We start from the raw sequence: 26290 nt of genomic DNA, 5'->3' as shown, positions 1-26290 counted from the left end.
CTGCTCGTTTGCATACATTTTTGCTTTTTGCTCTGTGTGTGTGTGTGTGTGTGTGTGTTGTCTTCTTTGCTTTGCCCCACCACCTTCGCTGGCTGCACACCTTCGTCTGGCGCTATCAATTTCTCTCGAATGATAATAGACGATTGTTTTCAGCTTGCGTTGCCCTCCTTTCTGGGAGGGAGATTTTGAATAATTACTGCATATATTTTCCCATTCCCTCCATCTCCATGCGAAGCGGTATCCAATTGCAGCCACTTTCCACAGCTGCTGCGTTCCGAGGTGCCGCTCGTAATTGAAACCGGAGCTCGGTGGGGATGGATTCGGAGAGAGAAAAAAAACACACGGCAAGTCACACGGCAACACGGTACCATTCCCGTGCGAAGCTCCCTGCAGCGAGCTTGATTTGTTATTCTCGCGCGGTGCTTGCGAGCTTCGTCGACAGGTTTGTCGATGGCGGGACGGGGCGAGACGAGACTCTCTGTTGATGAGCGTAAATGAAGATGGATTTTGACGCTGCTGTGTGTTTCGCTTTGATGAATGTTGAACGGTATTGTATCGGTTGGTTAGATTTAATTGGAGCCGCTAGTAATTGAATGCACGAGCGTTTTGATTTATGGAAGTGGAAAACAATCATTCAGCAGACAAAAAAAAAACATCCAATGGCTTACTGATGAACTGTTATTGTGTATGGTAAAGCTTTTTCTTGAAGGTATTTTTCTTGAAGGTACAGAGAGGCAATGCAATAAACGGATCAGACAAATATATTTGAGGTTTAGTAAATATGTTATATCCTCGAGCAGGGTCACAGAAAAGGATATCTATATTAATATTGCTGAATAGGATCATCTGCTTGTATATTATACTTCCTAGAAGGTGGGTCCTTTTGCTGTTATAATAGAGCAAAGAAATTCACATACCAAACTGTGGCAGTTAGGCACATATCGAACATCCTACACTTCAACGAACATTTGTTTGTTACTTGCAACAGCGAGATTACGTTTAAGAGCAAGTGAACAACTACAAATGTATTAAAGTAGTTGAGACGACAGAAAATATGTATTCTTGTTACTCGTTTTACGGTCAAACCGTGCACATGAGGCTAACTTAATTCCCCGCGGTGAGCAGAATGCAAACATGCAAGGATACAAGCGCTCAAATTGAATTGTAAAACCAGCAATACCGAAAGACATCATTAAACAAAAAATATTTTAATGATTGTTTACAGAAGATAAACCGCTCGGTAGCCGCCGAACCGTATCGCACCTGCCCCCAAGCATGTGCCTCAATTCGGCGGTACGTTTGTGGCGCATCCTCGAGCGAGAAACAGCGCGCCGTATGATTGCTTCACCATCTCGCCGAACCGTGTGCGTATCCGTACCGGAATCGTTTAATTGTTTCGGGCACGGGCCGGTTGGTGCCGTGTGGTAACAAACAGCGCCGCCGCCGCCACTGCTGCTGCTGCTGCAATATTTTGCTGCAGCAATATGTTCCGTTTGCTTTGTTGCTCCGTGCTCAGTGGGGCTGCGCGAAGTTTTGGCAAAGAGCAGAGGCAAAGCAAACACACGCAATACGGATAAGCGCTAAACGGATTTGCTTCCTATCGAGTCGTGCACATCGTGTCGTGCGAGTTTGGGCCTTCCCCTAGTGCCCTACGTCTGAACCGATCGAATCGGGCAGTATGGCACCAGATTTCTTCTCCTGTGTACGTGTGGCAACTTGCCTGGTGGGAAAACACAAAAGGTAAAACCAGAAAAAACCGGTTTGAAACGCCGAGAGCAGGAACACTTTTCAACCGCACGGGTATATTTTTGTGTGTGTGTATGTGTGTATTTGCGTTATTTTGTTAGGTTTTGCTGTGTTTGCTGCCTCGTGATGGTGGCGTTGTGTATGTGTACCCATGTGTGTGTGTGTGCTCCACTACGAGTGACAAGTGATGTTCTATTCTACTTGTTTTTCTTTTCTTCTCCTGCTACTTATCTTGTTTCACCGCTTTGAAGGATTGAAAGGAAGGGGTGTTATCTTCCCCCGGTGTTTGCTCGGCGGGCGAAACGCAACACCCATTTTTCCCGACCCTTCATGAAGTCGCCCTAATGTTTGTCATTTATTTTACTCACAGCTTACCTGCCTGTCGGCTGCCTCCCCTGCCACCCCTGCCCCTGCATACCCCCGTTTGCTCAATCATGTTAAACGTTATGTCAAAATCATGCAACCCCAGATTGGGCGTCTCCATTTGACAGATTGGGAGTTGACGAACTGGAAAGTCTGGCGCAAAACACACACACACACACACACAGTCTACATCTTCATGAATACTTTCCTTGATTACGATGCTGGAGGCTGGTGTGTGCAGGCTATTTTTGAACAGGAAATCATTTTCAAAACTTCCCACTCCCGCCCGTTAAATACCCCCATACTTCCCATTCCTTTCCACGTCACATCGGCCACCTGTAAGGGATTCGCTTAATACCCACTTTCACTAAATCGTGTGCTCATAATTCACCAGCACCAGGCCATTGCGGCCTGCCAACCGTTCTTGGCTTCACTTTGCGCAACCAGCAACTTTAAACCATTGCTCAGCGTCGCGGTGTCGCAGGCACGCGCGACCGAAGCAAATCGACCTGGACCCAGCGAACCCCGCGGCGTAAACGTTCAAGCGGCAAAAGTAACCAAAAAACTGCGAAAGGAAACGAAACAAAAAAACACTCACACACACACAGATGAATAAACGGTGGACGAAACGAATCGCCAACAAAGGAATTGAATTAAATTTCCACTTATCACCGAGGTCACCGCCGAGTGGATCACCGGGCGCCTCCATTAGCTCCCGGCCGACGGATGGAGCGCGGTAATGCCGAAAGCACCGACCGGGGCCAGAGAAATTTAAATCCCATTCTCAATCTACTCACACACACATACACACACATTCGCATAAACACAAATTGTAGGGTTTGGGGTGTAAGGGACTTTCGGTGAAATAGAATGGTAAAGCAGGCAAAGGTTCACCTGTCCGTTTCTTTCATCGTTTTCGTTTTTTTTTTGTTTCAAGGGACGATTGGGCACGCTGCGTGCCCGTGTATGTGTGCGAGCGAGTTTGGACGAGCTCTTATCTGCGTCGCTCTGTCTTCTCTAGGGCGGCTCGAATTTCCTTTCCACCTGCTGGAAGGTGTCCTTATCTTGCAGTTTTCATTTCGTTTTGTTATGTTGCCGTTATATTGCCGAAGATGATATTTTTATTTTATTTTTTCCATTTCCGTTATTGTCCTTTTACGAGCGAATTGGTGGTGTTGGCGGTCTCGGCTCGGATGCGCGTCTTACTCTTTGACAGCGCTTTTCCTTTTTTTTCTTCTTCAATGTGTATGTGTGTCCCTTCCAGTGGGACATGCTGCCACCGCACAGTGGCGTATTGGATGGGTGGTTTTTTTTGGTTCAGTTTATTTTGCCCTGTAACTATGAGAAATAAAAAATGAACTATAGTATAATGCTTGAAATTCATTATTATTTTCAATAATATTGCGCTGCGTGCAACTCTTTTGTAATTTTTCTAACGTTTAGCAGCTGGTGTACTACCTTGCACGATACCTCTTTTTCTTGTTTGGCGCAAAAATTGCTGTCGGCTTTTCAAACAATCTAATTTAATTGAATTTAGTTTAATTTAAACCTTAAAATGATAATTTTAAAAATCAGCTTAATGAAAAACATACAAGCTCACGTATACAAAACAAATAAATAAATAAACAAACTATTTCCAAAACACTACACCACGCAACCCACCGTGCGGCCGTAACGCGTGATCTGCACCACCGTCGGGAGTGGGACAAAAAAGCCTTTTCGACTTTTTACAAAGTCTTCGGCTCAATATTTCTCCCCACCGCTCCCTCCTCCAGTCCCGGCGTCCACCGCCCAGCATCACCAGTTTGCCCCGAAGGTATTCAAAGACTTTTCTTCTCCGGTTTGCTTCTTTCTTGCCGTTTCATCATCGCTGAAGCTTACCCCGACACACGTTTCCCAAGCGTTTCGAAGCGATTGTTTCGTTTTTTTTGTTCGTTTTTTTTTTTGCTTTCCCACCGCCGCTGCCGTTATTTTGTTGTGTACATAATGCCTTGCCGAAGTAAAAGAAGAAAAAGAAGACACAAAACCAAATTGCAGAGAAAAAAAAAGAAACCAGATGAAACAAGGTACAACGTACCGGGTGGGATTTGTTTGGCTGGCTGTTGTCTTTCTCCACGGTCAGCAAATGAAGGAACTGGTCTTACCCGCAGGGGAGGCTGGCGTTCGGATTCCTTTATGCTGGGTTGGGGTTGTTGTTGTTGTTGTTGTTGTTGTTGTTGGCCCCTTACGCCGGTGGGGTGGTTTGGCTGTGCTGAATTTGATGGGAAATCGTAATCATGAACGTATTTTTTCCATAAAGTGAAAGAAAGCGTGTGGGTGCGCGCGAGAAAGAGAGAAGGGAAGCAAAACGATGGAAGCGATGGAAGAGGAACAAGTAAAGGACCTTCTGGCGAGAGGTGACAATCGTGTTTTTGGTCCCTCACCTTCGGCACCGCACCCTCAGCACGGGCAGCATGTGCCACCCAACGCTCACCGGTCGCTTCAAAGCCGGTGGCCCTACTTAATGAATACAACTGCTCTCAGCTGACTCGGGAATGTTCGGGCAGCATCGCGGCAGCAGCAGCAGGCCCGGCACGGAGAGCGGTCGGATGTTGCTGAATGACAAAAGTTGACTGTGGGGAAACTATAATGAAATCAAAGTTTTGCTCTGCCGCGATGTGAGGCTCCATGGGGCTCCCGTAAGGGGCAGAGGACTGAACCTCACCCCAACCTCCACATGAAGGTGGTGTTCGGATGGGGGAGGGAACAAAATCAGGGTCGCAAAACCTCCTGGTTCGCGTACCATCTGACCTGGGTTTCGTTGGTAAGTGCTTTGCATGAACAAATTTGACCAGAGCGGAGTACAATGAAACTTTTCATCGCCCCTTGTTTTTCGTCTTTTTTTTGGCTGTTGTTGCTATTCGCTTCTCTCACCATCGCTGTGTGTAATATATTTGCACTTTGGCCTTCCCCGAAAAATGGCGTACAAAACGGTACGAATCTAGGCGAGGGTGTCGAACGATGGGCCGGTCATTGGGGTGAAGCAACCCCCTCCGAAAAATGAAAACCTCCAACTAACCGAACTTCCCTGCAGCAGTCTGTGGGACGGAGCCTTCGGGATGGGGGTTTTTTGGGAACTGAGTTTACATGCATGGCATAACTTTTGCGTGTACACGAATTGAATTTAATGGACTTTACCGTCCGCCTCTGCGATCGTGCGTCAATTTTGTAGGGCGAGTTGTGGCCGGGCGTTCGCTTTTTGGCGAATTAAAAGTCGATATTTTCCTATTGTGAGTAGGGCTTTTGAGGCGTACCAGCGGTGGGCAACCTTCCATGGGCAACCATCGGCCATTGTCATAGATGGACGGGTTTGGTCGTGCAGGACAAGGTTTTGCGTTGTTGCTATACGTTTGCGAAATTAATTAACACGACAGAATGTGCTTCACATGTGTGTGAGATAGAGAGTGAATGGGCCAGCGGGAGCATGATGGGAAGGGAACGGATGCAGTTGAACTAATTATGACTCAATTATAGAATTTGATAATTGACAGCGAGTGCGCGTGATTGGGTGTAAGAAAGCTATGACAAGAACGCTGCACGCTGCTGGGCGTGGTAAAGGGCATTTGTGGGGTGAATTGAATGATAGGATAACATACATAATTAGCTGCTGGTAGTACAACATAATTTAATGTAAACTTCCGATTAATCAAACATAACTCGGGAATATTTATGTTTAATTATGAAAAATGCAAATAAAACATTATAATTATAATTGTTCAGCGAGCTCTCTCTCTCTCTCTCTCTCTCTCTCTCTCACAACCGGCCTCGTTATGGAGAATCATTTTGTTTGGTTCGTGTTAGTACTGTTTTGCTGAAATTCCTTCTGCTTCTTCGTTGGCGCAACAATCCTGTCTGTAGCTCTAGTGGTATTGATTATATGAGACTTATTGAATCTGATCAGGTGATCTTAAAATTTTATATAAAAAAAAATCATAAAACCCTTTTTACCAGCTGCTGCTAAAACTTGGTAGCCTTGGTAGGGACGGAAGTCTGTTCCTGTCTTGCCAGCTCTACTTGGGTGACTAATAGCTCAGTTTAAATATGTTTCTTATAATTTCCGTAAAATAAATTTCTGAAATTTTATTCAACACCCCAATAAAAAGATACGCCTTTAAAAAATACAACTAACACTCTTTCCAATCTAAAATTAAGTGAGCATCGCCAAAAACACCCTCCTTTGTAAACCTACACCGTCCTACGCGTTCTTAAGTCTCCATTCCTTTTTTCTTGTTTTCCTTTACTTCAAGTTTCAATATTCACATTCACAACTCACAGCCACAATGTTCGCTCCCATTTCCCCGAGCCATTCATCAAGTGCAGCATTGAAAGCGATGGTTTTTATGCGTTCATCCATAACCGTGCCGTACATGTACAGGCGTCCGCTTTCTGAACCGATTTATGCGCGCGCTATTAAATAAAAGCCTAAACTTTGAAGCGTGAAGCGGTTGGAGAAAAAAACTTTCGTCATCAAATTCAGTTTTACCTCAATCTTTTTCGCATGGGGAGTATCTTTTTTTTTGCTTGCTCTGCTCCCACTGCTCGGTGCGATCATGATAGCGCGACGCACGCAGCAAAAAAAAAAGGGTTTTCCCCGAGATCCATCGTAAAGTGAAGGTGGAGGAGAAGTTTGCTGTAATAAAATTTTTATCGGACAGAAGATAAACCATGCTTAGCGGAAGCGGCTACCTACCTCTCGGGATGTACGCAACCTGTACTAAAGGCGTTCAGGGTATCACGCATTGTCGTGCCGGCGCCAGAAAGAAAAAACTCAAGCAAAAAAAGAAAACAAAAGCAAAGGAAAGGCAAAGTAAATTGACGATAAATTTTCACACACTGTGGACAATAAAATTTGATAAAATTGCGGAAAGTCACAAATTTCAATCTTAAACTTTGTGCCCATCCAACCGGCGGTGTGTGCTTATGTGTGTGTGCGACGAGTTGGGCCCCATTCGAAACTTAAAGTACTACCGCGGTTGGCCACAAAACAAGTGGGCAGAGGAAGAGGAACGGATGAGTAAAACAGAACACCAACAACACATTAATGGTTCGGTTTGGTACCGATTGGTAGAATAATTAACAGCTGCCAGCAAAAAGCGGCCGGGTGGGAACAGTGCGAAATCGGGCATGTAGTAAGTAGAAGTAAATGTATTACCAGCGAGCTACATTGTGCAACTACATGAAGCAAGCAAAATAAATGACGCACCGGACACCGGGCAAACATTGAATGTTGCGCTATCGCTGTGGTGCTAATGGGAAATTGGGAAGGGACGAGCACTGGCCGGCATGAAATACAATAAATTCAACCGATACGCGTAAACACGAGGGCTGGAGCGTTTGTGAATGTACAGTGTGTTTCAGGTTTGATGAAGAGAAGCTTGCAAAAAAATTAATATTTGGAAAGGTAACACAACTCTCGACAGCGTTGTGCAATAGATGCTAAGCGCCTGAAGGTATGCATGCATATTTTCGATGCTGCAATTTATTTTTAGCCTCGCTATTTCCGTCATCCTGACTGTACTTACATATGTTATTATTTAGCTCTCATTTTGGCAATGCAACCAAAACACATAATTGCTTGTTTTGCAACAAATGAATGGGCTTATTGTGACTTAAGTAGACAGCATCTACCTAACTACTAGACTGAATGTATTATGTCTGCGATAAGCATGCTAGTGTACTAAATATTTACGCCTAAAGTTATGCTACCGTTTCATAGATGAAGTAAATTTTTTAATACCTTCTTTTTTATTTTCTTTTCAAACACACTGTAAACACCCAGTGTATCACATTTGCCAGCGGTTTGATGGTGCGATTGAGGGTCCATTCGATGCGCCACTTAACGGCACACTTGTGATGCATAAAAGCAACCAATTGACGATGTTCATCATAAATTCATTAAAATGTCAGCAGACACACGCATGATACTACAAATATACGCACTGTCGAGCGCACACACACACACACACGCACAGTTTAAGCGCCGCACCGAACCGGTCGAACTAAGCGATGCGATAAACGTACAGATAAATCAAGGATGAAGCAAAACTTCACTGCGTCAAAATGAAGCTTGTTTTTCCTTGTATCGTTTTTTTCCGCTTCTCTCCTCGCACTTTAATGTGTTACGCGTGTGCACGTTTTAACTTCTCCTAACCGGATTTCACATACGACGGCCGGGACGGTCGCCTGACTGCCCTGTTTCGAATGCGAAGCACGACTTTGCGCCCGAAATCAACACCGATTGGAAGCAAAATCGAAGCATAATTCGATATAAGCCTTTGCCCAAGCGTTTTGATCCATCACTCCGTTTCGCAGTCAATATCGTCGGCTCCTCCAGTGGGAAGGTTTGATCGCAACATTTCGTAGCTTGTTTTTTTCCTTCTTCTTTTTTGGGAGGGGACTATCATTCACTGATCAAAAGCGATTTCGTGCTTCGTTCTTTTTTTTCTTCTTGTTTTGCTCGTTCCATTTCGTTTCGTGTTATCCGACGCACGGCGATCCAAGCGAGCGATGGCACTTCCACGGAGATGGATTGGTTGGGGTTGGGTTTGGTCGCTTCTGCCGCTTCTCACTCCCCACTTATTATCACTCCCTACGCCCAGAGCATAGCTGCGTGAAAAGACCGATGGGAAAAACAAAACTATAGCATTATCAGTCACTCTGGTGCCATCGTTAAATGGGCCGCCCTTTTTTTTCTCTCTCTCTCGTTCCACTCGACCCCCGAGAAGGGAGGAAGCGACGGTTCGAGCCTTTTATACCAGTTTCATCGACCGACCAATCTGTGATTTATTTTACGCAACATCAAATCGACCCGACAAATGCAACAACTTCCACTTGTGCTGGACGAGCACCGGACCATCGATATTGAGCAGGGATTGACAAGCTGTTTTGAGGACGGATTAGATTGTGTGTTTAATAGATTTGATAAACCACACGGCACGATATGGGTTTGAAGTGACGAGCGTTCTGTTTTTCTTTGGAATGATTTTAATTTACGCTAGCTTTTGATTCTTGCGAAATTATTCCTCATTTGAATGTTAAACATTTTATCAATCATATTTGATGTGTATGTATATATTTATACATGGATTAATATCAAACTTATAAAAAATTATTAAACTCTTGTTACATATAAGAAACATTTTATTAAAATTAAAAAAAAAACAAAATATTGATTACAAATATGAAGTAGTTAAAAATGTATTTTTTAACAAGCACAAAAAACTATTCAAACAGCTCACATTCTACGACATCTGTTTTTTTGTTTCTCGTGATTTAAACGCGACATGCGTTATGTTTGCATAAGCTTAGGCGCATTAAAATACTCTAACATCTTAATGGTGTCCTATTGTGCACCACATAGCACGCAGTAAATATTTTATTATAACTCTGTAAAGTTATTATTACTTTATCATACTTCGTGCGCACATCGTTCATCTTACACCTTGTCGTTTGCATAAATTAAGCTCCTGTCAGCTGCCCTGTTTGCTGCCCGTTCACCGGGCACGAACGGACACCCTTTGCGTATCACGGTCCATCTTCCAAGATGTTTCAAACCCGTCTTGTAAGTAGTGATAAAGCACCACGCCGAGACATGGGTTAAAAAAGTACGTACACAAATCCTAAACAAATACTGCCACACTGGCCACCATGCTGATCCCTGCGCTCCATAGGAGCATAGACTTGTGGCACGACTGCTGGGAATAGCAACACAAACAACCAACAATCAAATCAAAACGAGAAAAAGTGGCGAGCGGATGTTTCCGACTAGACCAGGCCGAAGCCGAAACAAAGAACCGAACCACAGAACGGAGGCTGCAAAAGCAACAACCACTTAAGCACAAAATCATCGGCAATTTGTGGGCTGGTAGGTCGTTTTGGGGGTCGAACGGAACGGATGGAAGGGAACCGAATAAAACACAATCCGCCGGCCCACTGCTACGAGCGCGGCAAACACGGGCAGGACATGTGCTGGCGGAGGCCGGCAACAGCAACGCCAACCCAACAAAAAAAGGCCACTCACCGGATGCTGTTGTTATCATCGGAGCTGGCGGAACATAAACATATAAAATCATCCTAATACTATGCATACACCATGTTGTATGTGTGTAGGTGTTTGTGTGTGTGTGCGTTTAGAGGGCTTGCCTGTCCGCTAGCTTGAAAAAAAAACCGAAACTTCAGGCCGGGCTGTTTTGCGATACCTAATACACCCAGTGCCCAGTGTGTTCGTTGCGCCGTGCGTATGCTTTCGCGCAAAAGGTAAAACGCGAGCCCACATACACGCTTCCGCTCCCACCGAAACACCTTCCCACGCACACACGCACATCTCCATCCAGTGAACAAAACTTCGCCGAAAGGTATGCAAATGTTAATATTTTAACACCACCTCCGCCGAATTGCCGGCAGCCCTTGTGCGGTGGCGGTGTCGTGACGATGTGCGCACACCGGAAGCGGCAGCTGAGGCGCCAACGCACGACACAACGCGGGCATCCATTACAATTATGAACAATTTGCGCGCTTAGCGGCCGGGGATCCGGGGGCCCAAGCGCTTATGGCTCTATTAGCGCAACGAGTCCGGAGTGCAACAAAACGACAGCAAGAGAGAGAGAGAGAGAGAGGGACAGCAAAAAGAAATGGAAAACAAAACAGAAAAAAACACCGTGTTGTTAGGAAAGATGGGAGTGACTGGTGTGATGGACCCGCAGGGAGCCGGCACGATACGCACAAAATCTGTTTTCCCGGGGTGCTGGTGTTGCGGCCGCCGCCATCGCTGCTGCTGCTGCTGCTGCTGCTTTGTAATTCCGTTTGAAGTGAAACCACACATTAGGACGGAAATGGTGAAGCGCGTATTTTGATTTGATTGGCGGTTTTCCGACATCATGCAAATCTCCGCCTCGACACGAGCCGAGGTTTGGGCGGGCGAAAGGAAAACCAGGACGCCTTTCGGTGCGTCAATGCTGGGAAGCGATAAATAAAGCCCAGCGTTGTACGACCGAAAGGACGACCGAAACCATGCCGAAGTAACTTCCTTTGGGAAGCACAAATATTTTCTGCCCGGTCTGCCTGCCCAACGCCCCCTAGCACCCACTCTGGCCGGGTCGGGTGTGCTGTCAGAAAAGTGTAACCTATAATCCCGCCGCCGAGAGTATCCCTTTTTTCTCCTTTTCTTTCATTGCCCGTTATTGTTGCGTTCCGATGGCTTCTCCGCCACACCACACTGGGAGGGAAAAGTTATTCCGAGCCTCTGGCCCAACCATGGTGCCGGCCAACCCGACCACAGTGTTTTTGAGTCCGTTTGATCGTGCATCAAAATGCGAGCCAGCGGGCAAAAAAAAAAACAAACAAACAAACGCAAAGATGATGCTGATAGTGCCACATGCAAAATGGAAAAAAGGAGCACTGCTGTCATGCTTGCTCTCCACCCGTGTGATGGTGGTTTGAGGAATGAAGCGAAGGACCCAGTCGGAGTGGTCCCGCACGAGACGTACCAAATCGGGAGACCGAGAATCGAACGCCTCATTTTCCAGCGAACAGGCCACCTTCCTTGCGCTGCTGAGTTGGCCAGCTTTTACCATCTCAGACATCCATTGCATGTACCGCACTCTGCCGTGCAGGCGAGGCAGAGGAAAATCCCGGTGGGATTTTCAAATCACCGAGAAAATCATCATGAATTTATGAATGGCTGCATGGCAGGACGATGATTCGATTATGATTATATTTTGGCGAGGCCTTTCCAGACGGGGTTTTCCCGAAGCGTGTGCCGTTCTGTGTCGGTATGCGTTCTGTCCTGCTTACTGTTCGGGGAAATCGTTGATCGTTTTTTTGTTTGTTTGTTTGTTTGTTTGGTAACTTTTCAATTTCTGGGACAGAAATGGTTTGCGGTTTTTACGGGGGAAAGCGAGGCGAAAATTGGAAAAAAACTCGCCGAAAACCCCAGGAATATATTGGAAATGGCCTCGGTGGGAAAGTGAAACAATAAGAGAAGCAACAGCCTGGCCGGACGGAATTTCGACACTCTCCAGTCCATTTGGCAACAACGGAGAAAAATAAAGCGCCGATCGCAGAAAGGCGGGAAAAAAACGGTGAACGCTGTTTTAAATATTTATGACACCGGTCCGGGGCAGGTTTTGGTGGCGATTAGTCCTGCGGGAAATGTTGTATAGTGGCATGCGAAAAAATGGTAAAATTTTGAAAAATAAAATGCCCTGCCACACCCTTCAGCTGTCGCTAGGGAAACGGACAGAGGAGGTGTGAAAAATGGGCCGCGTTTTGCTGGTACTAAAGTAAGCGCCCGAAAGCAGGAGCTCCTGCAAAGTGATAACGATTTGCCTACAAACAGGCGGGCGGGTTGTTTCGTTGAAAGTTAATCCTCTTGTTGCAGGACAGCAGCATAGCTTGAAATTCCCACTAAAGGGAAGGGTTTTGCTAGTGCATTAAAGGATTAATTGGAAAGAAAGTCAACGAAATGTAACCGTAATTTACCGATTTCTTGGAAAGGCTGAGTAGAAAGCACAAAAAAAATGGCAATGTGAGATTGATTTCTCCGTCATTCCATCATGTCCATCGTGTCGCACGCGAGACTTGCAAGTAAAGGTTTATATTATGCAAAGCGTGATCAGCACGATTGGCTGTTCAATTTAAATGTCTGAATGGGTTTGTTGAAATTTGAATTGCATTCGAATTGAATTGCATTTATAAACTTGACAGAATGGCAGCTGGCATTAGTATTTAACCGGTGATAGGTGATAATTCACACCATGTGAACGAATTTGCTTGCTATTCTTTTTCCATTGAATAATCATTTTGAATCGAAGAACAAGTTTATCAACATTAAAAAAAACTCTTAAAAACTATTAATTTAATAAGCTACCTATATTTAGGCGTACATTTTAACAAATCGAGAACGCACCTAAAAGTATGCAATTGCCATACTTCCTTTACAGTCTGCAGGCAATGTTTTACTTTTGCAAATACATTCTCATGCTAATGTACAGTTTTGTCTTTATTCGTCCGTACGACCTTTCAACTAGCTCGTCCCCTCCCAAACCCGGAAAGTCGAATAAATTTCCTACAATTCCTACACATGTTCATCAACAAATGGCCCACCTTGGCTGACCCTGCGGGCTAACGCGTTGAATCCACCCCCAGTCGCTAGTGATTTATAGCGTTACGCCCGGGGCAAAGTAAGAGCTTCCGCAAAGCTAGAAATCCTCCACTGCCGTTGGTGGTGGTGTTGATTTGCGGTAGATTAAATTAAAACTTTTAATTCAATTCCAAACCTACCGCATTCCGCCCGGTATAATGCATAAGTTAAGCGTCTTTAAGTGGCTTGACTTGCTGGTAACCGGGAGTGCTTCTACCCATAAATACGGTGCCAGTGTGTGCTTCCAATTTGCATGTGTGCAGAAAGTCACCCTGACCCTTCGCCCCACTTTTGCATTCCCCCCTCCAAAAAACAGGGGTAGCAACGTGTGCGTTCGTGTGACTGTGTGTGTGTGTGTGTGTGTCAGTGTCCCGAGGCACTGGGAATGATTTAGAGGAGGGCTTGGGTTTTGGGGCTTTCGGGGCTAGATGAAGAAATATGCAAATTCATCGTTCCGTATTTCGCTTGCCGAGCAATTGATTTATCCATCGCCGGGGCCCTTGCTTTCGACAGCCATGGCAGAGCGGGACGCATTTATTTCCTTGTCTTTCGATTCCACGGCTCAATCTTCCCTCGGGACGTGGAAACGTGTAAGTGGATGGGAAGCGGGATCAGTCGGCTGGTGGTGAGCGGAGCGGAAGTTGGCAAAGGACAACGGTGCTGCCAGGGCAGCTTATCTTTTAAAAAGTCGAAAGCGTGCGCCTTAGCCAGACGCTCCAGCCACAGGGCGAAGGCCCAGGCCTGGTGGGATGGTTTTTAATTTCTTCTGTTCGAAAAGCTTTGTGCTTGTATTTCCTGCAGGAATTCAAACAAAGCTCGAGCGCGGGCTAAGGTGCGGAGCGATGGCAGGTGTAGGTGCAGGGGCAAACCGGGTCAAATGGAAACGAATGATTTCGCTTCTTCGAATTGATTATCGATCACTGCTTCACATCGCATTAACGAGGCGCGAACACTGGGTACGGAGCGGTTGGCAGGATGGTTTGCACGAAGCGGGGAGAGGCTTATGTGGGTTAAGAATTCGTTTTCCCGAAATTGCCGCGATACTTCTGACCGGCTCCCCTTCTGCCACGCTCCATCTAGGGCCGGAAGTAGCAGCGACAGCTGCCTGGAAGATTAATGGGGAAGTTGAAGCGGCAGCAACGGCAGCAACAACAGCAGCATCAGTAAAGGCGGCTTCTGACTGATGTAAGGATATGCTACCAGCAAAGTTTTTTTTTGTTTTGTTTTTTGCTATCCCTTCGTGTACTTTTTTGTTTGTTAGTCCTTTCTTCAATGTTTTTTTCCCCCTTCCAATACTTTTTCTTGCACCGCCTTTGGTGGCCTTTGCCGAGGGTGCTTTGAAGCTAGCCCGCCCGGGTTAAGCATGTGTTTAATTCCGCCGTGTCACAATGGCGTGTTTGACTCGATGATAAATCTTTCCTGCTTCGGCTGGTTAATATTCTCCCGGGGGGGGGGGGGGGATCGTTTTATTGGCCCGTGATTTTCCGGGGCCGGGTCGTTAAAACGTAAGATGTCGACTGGGCGGGAGAGCGGGGCAGTGAGTAGTAGGGTTTCTGGTAGGGATCTGGAAATGGGATAATAATTTGCCCTGTTTTACGGTTGCCTGTGTTTGCGGCACTTCCTCCATATCCGGCCCAGCACCGGGGGGGGGGGGGGGGGCGTACTCCGATAAAGTGCTGCACGAGGCAGAAAAACGGGGCACGTAGGAGCCAGTGCGATAAATATTTAAAACGCTCCGGTCATCGGAGGCACCGAGATAAAGGCACGCTATTAAAATTATGTCAATCCCTTTTTCGTCTATTATTTGGCCTGCACGCGTTCCACCAAATTCGGTGTAATGAGTTTCAAGGAACATCGTCCACTTTTTCGAGGGCGGTGGGAGGGGTCAGGGGGTATTTTTAAGGCACCGATTAACTTTAATCACATTCCATGCAGTGAGGAAGAAAAGGGGGAGAAGGGTTTCTAGAACAAAGTGGCACAGTTTTATCTGCTGTATGTGCAGATCGGGAAACTACTACTATCGCCCCGAGCTTTGCTAAAGTGTGCTAGCAAACGAACTGCTGATGAAACCATAAATTGCTGTCAGTTTAATACTGATGATAGTGTGAATATGAGCGATTTGTACTTGCGGATTGCATACATTTAGGCTCTGCTCCGTCGTAGTACATCTTGTTACAGCTGTATTTTAATCTTTTGGACACTGCGCTACCGTTGCTCATTGCTTCAAAAACTCTTCCTAATTAAGAAATGACTTCACCCGGAGCTGTTGATATCAACTTCAAATCCTTTCATGCGACTTACGCAAAGTGAAACAAAACTTTCACTGCGACCTTATTGTAAATGAGTCAGCGTACTTCCTCTTCCCCCAAAAAAAAAACGAAAATCCTTGAGCTTAACTGTTCCACCAACAGTTAGCCATCATTCCTTCGCAACTTCAAAAGTGGGCTTTATTTGTTCTTTTTTTGATTGCTGTTTCGTTCCGTTCAAAACGTCGGACATAGTACACTCATAAAACTGACACCGGAAGCAACTGCCGGCCCCGGGCGGGCAGGTTTAGCCGGCGTTCACACGCTGGCGGTGAGAAAAACTTTCGTAAAATTAATTCCATTCAAGGCCAGCCAGTGAACAAAGCGGAAGCTCACTCTATCGCACACAACCATAGCGCGAAGTTAAGGAAACGGTCACAAAACCCAGGACACAAAAAAAGAGAGAGAAAGGAAAAGTTCGGCCCAGCACCGCACACCAAAAGTCGTCGAATGAGACAAGTGCGTGCATACTTTCGGGCGGTTAATTTTACTGTCGCGCGTGCGACAGCAACGGGGACACCAGTTTACGACTTTTCGAAGGGTTTTTTTTTTTTTGGTATGTTGTTGCTGTTTTTACCCTCGTTGGAATGCTGCCACCGTGCACAGGGATGGCAGGCCGGCAGGCACTCCAGTGCCTGTCCAAACCCCCCTCGTATTGCATTCCAGAATGTGTGTGTGTGTGTTTGTGTGTAGGGGATGGGGGGAGAACAGGGCAGTGTGAAAGTTTCACTTGCCAGCGTACAGTGTACATACTTTGCCCATCGCGGGACGAGCGTAGTTTCTCGGGCGGATGGCCAAAATTGCTTCCCCCGAAAAGCTGGTTAGAAGTTGGTCTCGCTGCGCATGTACACTGTGTCACACAGTGCGGGAAGAGTTTAACCTAATTATTCTACACCAGCCCCGGTTCGGGGTCGTGCAGAGCGTTACGACGCGAGACGCCGGTCCCAGCACTGCGCTGCGCTTCGCCGCCCTTGCGCGGGTGCTTATGCTGCTTCCCGACCAGCGCAACGAACGGGCGAATATCTTTCAACGATCCGGAAAGACCCACCCGCCGGGAGCCCATTTCGCCACAGCGAGTGGAGAAAAATTAAAACAAAGCACCCAACATTCCACACAACCAATTAAAACAGAAACAACAAACTGGGCTGTACTTCTTCGCTCGCTCGCTCGCTCGCTCGCTCGCCCTGCGCCCTTCCGCGGACTGATGGACTGATTGATAATTAATGTTTAAACAAAGCGCAAACTTGAGTACTTGAGCAGGGGGGAAGGCGGGATGAGGGGCGAGCGAACGAGGATACCCAAAGATATGGGGTCAGCAAACGTCCTCCAAAAAAAAAAAAAAAAAAAAAAAAAAACACAAAAAACAAGGGTTTTGGTTGAGGCGAGTTTTTGTGTTCAACCATTTCCACTGCACTCATCCTCAATATACGTACTGATCCGGACTGGAGCCAAAAAGTCAAATGCGGATGACAGCCGGGGTCTCCCGGGTGTTTTTTTTTTCGTTCGACCATTCTTCTCTCCCGTTGTAGAACATACAAAAGCACACACACACACACACACACACACACACACACACACACACACACACACACACACACACACAGACACAATCGAACTCTGACTCATGCAGAACTGGCACTGGAAAACCGTTGTCAACCCTTGTGTCGTGTCGTGCCGGGGTAAAGCACTGCGAATCCACTCCACGAGCATGGTTGCGCTACCATCTCTGGATCATGTATGCATATTTGCTGGCGGATATAGAAGCTTAGCTCATCATACCACGCCCCCGGCAAGACCCCCTGCCGTGGCCTAGTTTAGAGGGGGGTCGCATCGTGTGTGTGCAGCATTGTGCATACATAACCCCCAGCGACCCGAGAGAGAGAGAGAGAGGCAAAGAGGACGGGAGACGTGTCGCCGCTTAAGTACACAAGTACCCGGCATCCCGTTAAGCATCCTGCTCCGTGCAGCATCACTGTCAATTTGGGAAATCGGTTGCCAAACGGTTTCCGGAGCATGCCCTACGTTCCCATTTCCCATTCCGGGTTGCGCTGGTGCAAGAAATCAGTACGCCTCACACCAGCGCACGCCAAGAGTGAAAAAGCAAACGAAAAAAAACCTATGCTACCCCCCACCGTCTAATAGACCTGCAGTGCAGAAGCACTAACAAAAAAAAAAAAAACAAGAGAAGGTGATTTTCTCACCGCGTCAGCAACGCGTCACCGGGCCGCACCGTGGCACCCGGAAAACGGTCCAAATTGTTAATCAACCGTTACGGAACCGGCGGTACGCGCCTTTGCTTGGACTTGTTGCGAGCGGCGGCCCCGTTTTTCGTACCATCACAGGATGCTAATGGAGTATGTAATGTGCGATGCTCGGGACCGCTTTGGGTCGTTTCGGGACGTTATCATTTAGCTCTCGTTGATTGTTTCGCGTTCTTTTTTTTTACGATTTTCAACCTTATCGATAACGTGTCTCGAAAAATGGATGCTACCTAGCGAGCGGACCTAGAGTGCCGTTGGAAGCCGCCACAGACCCGTTTGTGATGACTGTTTGGATAGATGAAATGAGGTTATGAAATATGCAAAGCATCATCATCATGCCCAAGAAGCATCATGCGAAGCGCCACTGACAGTGAACGCTCCGAGCAGGAAGGGCCAGCCACCGGCTCCATCCCGGTTCTTTTCTTTGCAAACCGGAGGTGGTGGAAGTTGTTCTGGCTGATGCTGGCGTGTAGATATTGAATGCCGGATCCTTTTTAGTCCGTAACCCATCACAGAGGGCTCAGGATACGCATCGGTAAACCATCAACCATTATCCTATTCATGGGCGCGTGCTGCTATGGGTGGGACATCTTTTGTGCCGTCCCCATCTCAAGGAGTGAAGGTTTGCTGACTTCCGGAGCCCAATTGAAAAAAACAAACGGGGAGTTTATTGTGAGACGAGTGGAATGAAAAGTAGTCGAGAGTAAACATTTAATCCTCGTGACAGAATGCATCTTTTTAATGATGGAAAATCAAAAGCCTGCCACGGTGCGCAAACATGTTGTGGGATGTGTTTTCTTCCTTCCGCAGTGCAATTTTATACAGAAACATTAATTACTGTTCCCGCACGAATGGTTCTCGCAGATGGCAGTGTGTCATCACTTTGCGGTCTTTGGCATTTACACTCGGTGCTGCGCCAGGCCTGGGTGCTTGTCCGTCTATAAAACGGACAGCTCCGGGACCGTGCTGGCGTAGTTCTGCGTTGGTGCTCCGTGTGAGCAGATCCGGGATCTGTGGTGCACCCGCTATTCGGGATGGCCACCAGTGATTGATCTAGTGCTGTGACTGTGACTGTCGATCTGCAAGCCATGTAGACGGTAACGTTTTGCCACTTCCGGTTCTTCCATCTCCAGGCCGTGCCGGTTGATCCGTCCTGGTATGGCTGAATGGTTGTGAACGGGACAGCAGCGAGCCGAACCCGGCCATCGGCCCAGCCCGCGGATCACGGCAATGGTCGTCGGCGCCATCGCCCGCGTCGCCAGTTGGGATAGTGCGTGGAGCAACGGGCCCGCCACCGAAGCATGCTAGTGACGCATCCGCTTCCGACTACGGTCCCACAACGATCGCGCCGCCAATGAAGGCACTCGGGAGACGCGCGGACGGACGGCAACACGATCGGCAACTGGCTGTAGTCTTCCTGCTACTCACGCTATGGCTTACCGGGGCGGGCAGAATGGTGCCGACGGGCGTGGCCGGAACTGGCCCCGGGCCTGCCGCCTCACTCAACAACATCACCTATAGCAACAGCTTGGTCAAGACGAAGTATGGACCACTGCGCGGCATCGTCTTCCGGACGGTGCCGGTGGTCGTCGAGGGCTTCCTGGGTGTACCGTACGCGTCACCTCCAATCGGCAGTCTCAGGTAGGTTTGGGCGCTGGCTGGGATGGTTGACGTTGGTAATCGAGTTTCTTTTTTTTTGCCCCACCGTTCCAGGTACATGCCACCAGTAACGCCGTCTACGTGGAAGGCACCACGGTTGGTCGATCGGTTTGCGCCCGTCTGCCCGCAGAAGCTGCCCAAGCTGGACGGCACCGATGCGGGCGTGCTGGGAGATCTGCCGATCGATCGACTGAAGCAGCTCCGGCGGCTGGTACCGACGCTGGTCAACCAGTCGGAGGACTGCCTGTATCTTAATCTGTACGTGCCACACGCAGGTAAGCGCCACAGTGACTCACCGACCCACGCGGATGCCAAGTGAAGAAGTCCATCCTCGGACCGGCCTCAATTCCGTAGTGCATTGCAGTGTAGCACGGTTACGAGAACGACTGCAAGCATTGTGGGAGTGAAGCCGTCCGCAGGAACCAACAACGTTCGTGCGAGTGTATGCGGGCATGCCCCATCGAATGGTACCCTTGTTTTGTCCTTTAACTTTAACTACGATCAATGTACTCTCTGTCCATTAAACTGCAACACGCGGCACACAGAAGATACAGCACATCGGCCAGATCACCTCAAACCATCAATTGTATATATCCATGGCGAGTCCTACGAGTGGAACTCTGGCAACCATTACGATGGTTCAACGCTTGCAATGAACGGGAATGTTATCGTAGTTACAATAAATTTTAGGCTAGGAGTTTTAGGTAAGTACGACGCCCCGCCGTCCTTTTCTTAATCCCGTCCCCCTCCCTCGCTTTGCTCTCCTTTTCATTGGCCCGCTCTATCTTTACGCCCATCGTTACGCCGTGCTCTTCGGAAGCGCTCCACTAGATAAATACCCTCATTTGATGTTTTCTTTTCGCAACAACAAAAGGAAAAGTTTCCAATAAAGCTCACAAACTTCCAAGCAGCAGGTGTGTTGTGTTTATGTGTGTTCGTTCTTTTTTGTTTCGAAAAACTTCATGCTCCCGTGTCCTGTGTCATTGTTGTTATTGTTGCACAGAAACTGTTGACATTTTTATGAAGTTTGTTTGCACGACTTGAGCAATAATGAGGAGCACAGGGCGGGGCACATCTGTTTGCCGCTGGCGGGGTTTTGAGGATGCCCAAAATGTGTGTGTGTGTGTGTGTGTGTGCAGCTAAAGCACGTGGTGTATGGTAGCAAAAAGAAAGCGAATCATTCACATTGTGGCTTTCGTCGGAACGAGCTGTGGGAGTGAGTGAATGAACTTCATGGCCGGAAAAAAACTTTGGTTGTATAGGGTCGTGTAGCGTTTAGCTTAAGTGGAGAGATGATTGCAAGGGCAATGCTTAACTTTTGACGAGAGCGCGCTCAAACAGAAAGACAAATAAACCACTGACCGGGCTGGATAGATGGACACAGTCTCGTGTGACGACTCGATATGACTCGATGCGACAAGGAAAATAGTACTTAATTTCATTGATTGATCTATGTAACAACCATGGTCAATAGTGCAGAATACATCATTGGTGATCTGGTTCAGCGCCTGAAGGTATGCATGATAGTTACCAAGTATACTTTTGTAATTAGTTTTATAGCATATAAAAAGAACTTCTGATTGCAAATGATAAACATATTATTTGAAAATAATAAACTGTACATGCGCTCCACCTCCGCAGACCGCGCGAGCCAGGCAAGGGCGAAAGTTTGCTAATACCAGAAAATAAGTTTACTTATTGCATACTTCTAGGCGCTGTACAAGACCGAACAAGTAGACACTCTTAATGCACGCCGCGTTCAACTGTTGGCAAATTACATCTTGCTACTTAGACAATCTTTTTAAATACTAACTGCTTTTTAATGTAGCACCTTCAAATGAATATAAACAATTATATTTACTACAAATTAAAAGCGATTAGTGACGGCAAAGGACGCAATATTGAAGATAAAAGATGTTCAGATTCAACTCATAATTTATAAAGTTATACAAAATAACTGAGTAGGATAGTATTAGTGTTATAGTAAAACAAGAATGAATTGATTATGCAAATCGTTACTGTCTTTTTTTTTTGTTGCATTACTAAGCATCATGAGCGGTGTCATTTTTATCTCCGTTCCCGATCCTGTCTCACGGCACAGAGTCAATTAAAAGCTGGAACTGACTTTCGAACGAACTAACTTTCCTCCAATTAAGAAAACCACAGAAAATTAAAAAGCATACAACGCACAAACACGGAAACTTGCCACTGACTGACAATCCAAACTTTAAGCGACTATTTCCGCGATGAAAAGTTGTACGCAAAGCGAACGGACAAGTAAACAATCCGAAAGCGGTATCCTTTCAGCCGGGGTTTTTATTTACTTGATATGATTGCATCGAGTTCAAACTCGAAGCAGAAGCGTCGTTTGCCATTCGCAAGAAAACGAAGACACAAAACGCAACGGACGCAACGTCCATTTCGTGGAATGAAATCTTGCAAATTAGCAAGATCATTATCTTGTGGGAGAGTTTCGTCCGTTCTTTTTTGTTCTTTTTCCCTCCAATGTTCATAGTTTGCGCTTCAGTTTCCCCGGCCGAAAGCGGTAGTACGCTTCGGTCCGGTCGTTGGGAAACAATATTCTTCGCATCAAATGGACGGTGCAATTGGAAATGGAAGAGAACTCAAATAAAGCGCTAAAGCGACACCGTTACCCGAGCGACTAGCCAAACCAGAGCAGAGATGATGAGCACGGCGGAGCACCATTGCGTAGGCTAAGCGCCCCAGTCTGTCAAGGGAGCGGCGTTTTTCCTTTCCAACTTTCAACCAATATTGTCCGTCGTTTGGTTCGTTCGTTTTGCTAGGTTTTTTGAAAACTGGTGCTAAGGGAAGTGCTCAGGGCAACTTCGGACTGATGGATCTCGTGGCCGGGCTGCACTGGTTGCGCGAGAATCTGGTCGCTTTCGGGGGCGACCCGGCAAAGATTACGCTGATGGGGCACGGGACCGGTGCGGCTCTCGCCAACATCCTCGCCGTCTCGCCGGTAGCAGGAGGTAAGTTTGTTTTTTTTTTTTGTGTATCTCAGTTGTTCCTCCCAGTGTTTTCTCCCGGACGGTTCCTGCAAGCTGCTGGCCTTCTCTTTCTCTCTCAGATCTGATTCACCGCGTGGTGCTGCTGAGCGGGTCCGCCCTTTCACCGTGGGCGATCCAGCGGGATCCGCTGTCCGTGAAGCGCAAAGTTGCTCAACAGACCTCATGCACGGGCGACGTAGTGAACGAAGATTTGGCCCCCTGTTTGCGGACCAAATCACTTGCGGAGCTTATGAATATATCGTTGAGTAGTCCTAGGTAAGTTTACTTTGTTGTTTTTTTATTCTTCTGTCCAGTCCCGTTCCCGCTTCATTGTACCGCTGGCCCGTTCCGTGTTTGTTTTTTTTCCGATGTGAAAGTCACTTTTATTGCCAGCTCCCACTGAAGGGGGTTTCCTGATCCGCCTTTCCGCGGTGGTGGAGGGAAAAGGAAAAAGGCTCACCCGGGCAACCGACCTGGTCGTCCATTAATTTTACATCATAAATGTTTCATGCTGTCCTCGGAGTGTTTATGCTTTTAATGAGGGGTTTTACCACGGTCACCACGTTTCTCGGTCGCTCGGACCTTTCTCGGTGTAGTGTTTGCGTACGATTTGGCCTTTTGTGTGTGTGTTTGTAGCCAAACCAAAAGTTATGAGCCAATGGGCTAATTGTTACTTTATGGGATTTTAAAAGTGTTTTACGGTTACAGTAATGTTGTTTGATTATTACTATGTTTTGGAAAGCCCCGAAACTCCAAATTGGAATTAATGGACTGTATACAAACACGATAAAGAGTTTAATCGATGAATTACTTGAAGTGCGGGTAATAATGCTGTTTCAGGGATAGTAGATTGCCGATTGAGGTATTTTTAGCTAATTGCATACATTTAGGCGCATCACTAATACTAATACTTACTATTGCCCAAACATTACTTCGCGAAACACTATTTGTTCAATGTTTTTAGTTTTTTTTTTCTAATAAATTACCATTTTATATAAAAATTACTTCGCACGTGAGAAGATACTAGTCTATCTTATTTTCATCGTTAAACTGGTACAAAATGTCCAATACACAAAAACATAATTAACGAAAATGAAATCTCAAACACCTTAATTGCAATGCGGTGCTGTCACTGAAACTAGCGTACAAAATAATCACCTCGCATCTTCACGGAACTATGTCAAGCGATGGGTAATGCATCTACCTCGTGCGCTTGTTAAAAATATCTTATCATTTTAATAGCATAGTGACCTCGTTGGCCCTTTAGCTGCAGCGAGTCGCCCGAATGTATGCAAAACGGCTTCCCAGAACGCTCAATATTTGCCGTATGAAAAGTTAATTCACTCGTTCGGCGTGCTCGTACCGTGTACCTTCCCGTACCTATCATTAGTATGTATTATGCGTCTGCATCTGCCTACGTTTCAATTATTTCCAGCAAGGGGTTTTGGTGGAATCCTTTCACCCTACACCGATTACAATGTACATCGAGCGAATTTGTTGAATGTTTTAATTTGATTGCTACTTACTCTCATTTGCATGTCGGTAAGCACAAGGTTTGTTAATTGAATGCAATATATACTTCAAACGTGATTAGAACTGTTTCACAAAACTGGGCCAAGCATGTGCGCAGCGGTTGATATTGATAATGATGACACAAGGCTTATGTATGTAACATATTGTTGTATTACAAAAATTATGCCTTCAAAATACAGTTGTACAAAATTGTATTAGAGCGTAAAACAATAATTCGTATATGAAGTTTATTTTTTATTTTAAAAAAGGCCAGAACAAGCGTTTCCTGTACGCATGAATGTCGAAACGGTAGAGCAAACTTTACACTCTAACTTTTCGTACCCATAACCGACCCACTTTCGACCGACACCGACGTTGTCGTTGGAGTGTACAGTTTTGTTTCGGCTGCCTTGCTGCCACTTGAAACTTTCCTACACGTGTTATACCGGTCCCAGAACGGTACGAACTCATCCATTAAAGTGCACTAAGTGTAAACACAAATTGGGGCGTTGTCGGTTTCGGCAGTGGTGCGTACCAAACGCACCATTTATTCCATTACTGAGCTGAAACAAAAGTGCAAATCTGCTTAAAAATTACCAATTTTTTCATGTACTGTTCGTATTGTATTAAATAGAAAATGTAATAATTCCTCAAATAAATATCATTTACTCGGGAACTCTCCCGGCCCGGCGGGTCACGGTACATTCGGACGCGAGCAAATATCAACAAACTCTCCCATCCGCCGATAATGATTATCTTGTGCTGTGATTTTTAATTTCCTACCTTTCATTTACCGGCCGCTCCCGGCGGAAAAACAGATTTTTGCCAGGATTTGCACCGTTTGTCGACGGAACCGTCATAACACCGGCCAAAGCGGCCGTTATTAATAATCTTAAAATACCGACCGACTCCGCCATCGCCAGGTAAGATGCTGATGATGATAATAACAATAATGATGATGATGATGGTGATGATGTTGGTGGTGGTGGTGGTGGTGATGATGATGACGACGATGTTTGGAGGCACGGCTTGCTACCACCACCGCCATCACCATCATCATTCTCCGCACGATCACACGTTCCTCCTCCCTGGCTGACCTTTGCACCGCGAGCAACTTTACCTTGCGTAAAGTTTTACACTCAACGCTATTCTGCTGATTTCGTTCCCATTTCCACATTCCTCCACGCAGTACTAGCGGCATCGAGTTCAGCAACTTCCACAAGCAGGACGTCCTGTTCGGGCTGACGACGTACGAGTCCTACCTCGAGCTGACGGCGGCAGATCTCGAGTTCGGTTTCAACGAAACCAAGCGCGACCGCATCCTGCGCACCTTCGTACGCAACACCTACCGGTATCATCTGAACGAGATCTACTCGGCACTGAAGGTAAGGTAGTAGCGGACTCGCCATCGGTACGGTAGCAGGCGGCGGTAGTGTTTCGCCCGTGGCTGTGGTTAGCTCCCGGTTCGGTTCGGGGTTGCTTTCAGCACACGCGAAACCGCAGTCAAAGTGAGAGCGTAAACTATCTTTAAGCAAATTCGGTTTAATTCCTCAACCCGAGCACGCGGATCGCTACCGTTTCGTCTCAGGCCCGCGCCTGAGATGATACTTCAAACTGGAGGGGTAAAAAAAACCCCAGCAAAATAACAACTCCGGAAGGCCAGAGGCTGTCGGAAGTTGTCTGGCTGGAGGTGAATAATGAAACTCAAACTTGACGGTGGTTTGAGCCAAAATGAAGCCAAAGGGAGAGATAGAGAGGGGTGGAATTTAAAAATGTGCCGAGGAAAGGGGGGGGAGGGTTGCGAGCGCGCTCCGATTTTCCCACCGCTGCTGGTGGTCGCACGTTTTAATCAATAAAAAGCAATTTAATTATTTAGAGGCAAACGGTACAAACACCGGAGCTTCAAACATTTTATACCATATTGAAGTTCCATCGAAGATGGTTTCCTTTTTGAAGTTTGTAGGGAACAGGCAGAGGCGGTAGTGGGCAGGGTTAGTAGCGCAATCGTGAGTGTTGAGTTTGGGTCAAATGTTTAACGAGTTCTTTACTCTTTCTTTTTTATATTGCGCGTATTTTTTGGTGTATGGTATAGGCTTAGAAAATATAGTTTATTTAACTATATAATTTAAAACAATTCATCATATTTTAGTACATAGGATACATCTAGATAGAAAAGCTAAGCGCCGTAAGTTATGCAATATGACCATTTTTGAAAACTGAATAAATATTTTATAAAGACGAATGTTTTTAAAC

At 46.5% G+C, this 26290-nt stretch overlaps 1 protein-coding gene across 2 annotated transcripts in view; it reads left to right on the top strand.

The window, feature by feature from the left end:
* LOC121588742 (neuroligin-3) overlaps nt 1–26290 on the top strand; it is a 41689-nt gene that overhangs the window by 9710 nt on the left and 5689 nt on the right. Inside the window, exons 2-8 of one of the 2 annotated variants that reach the window (XM_041907039.1) lie at nt 18989–19496; nt 19569–19789; nt 20063–20218; nt 22319–22507; nt 22606–22801; nt 24856–24960; nt 25227–25422. In XM_041907039.1, the coding sequence (XP_041762973.1) occupies nt 19210–19496; nt 19569–19789; nt 20063–20218; nt 22319–22507; nt 22606–22801; nt 24856–24960; nt 25227–25422 (1350 nt within the window). In that variant the 5' untranslated portion in view covers nt 18989–19209. Of the gene's footprint in view, nt 1–18988; nt 19497–19568; nt 19790–20059; nt 20219–22318; nt 22508–22605; nt 22802–24855; nt 24961–25226; nt 25423–26290 lie in introns of both variants that reach the window. The other variant, XM_041907038.1, reaches the window with a different exon arrangement.

The sequence above is a fragment of the Anopheles merus genome, chromosome 2R, assembly GCF_017562075.2.
Source record: "Anopheles merus strain MAF chromosome 2R, AmerM5.1, whole genome shotgun sequence".
NCBI lineage: Eukaryota > Metazoa > Arthropoda > Insecta > Diptera > Culicidae > Anopheles > Anopheles merus.
This window is presented reverse-complemented; position numbering and strand designations above follow the sequence as displayed.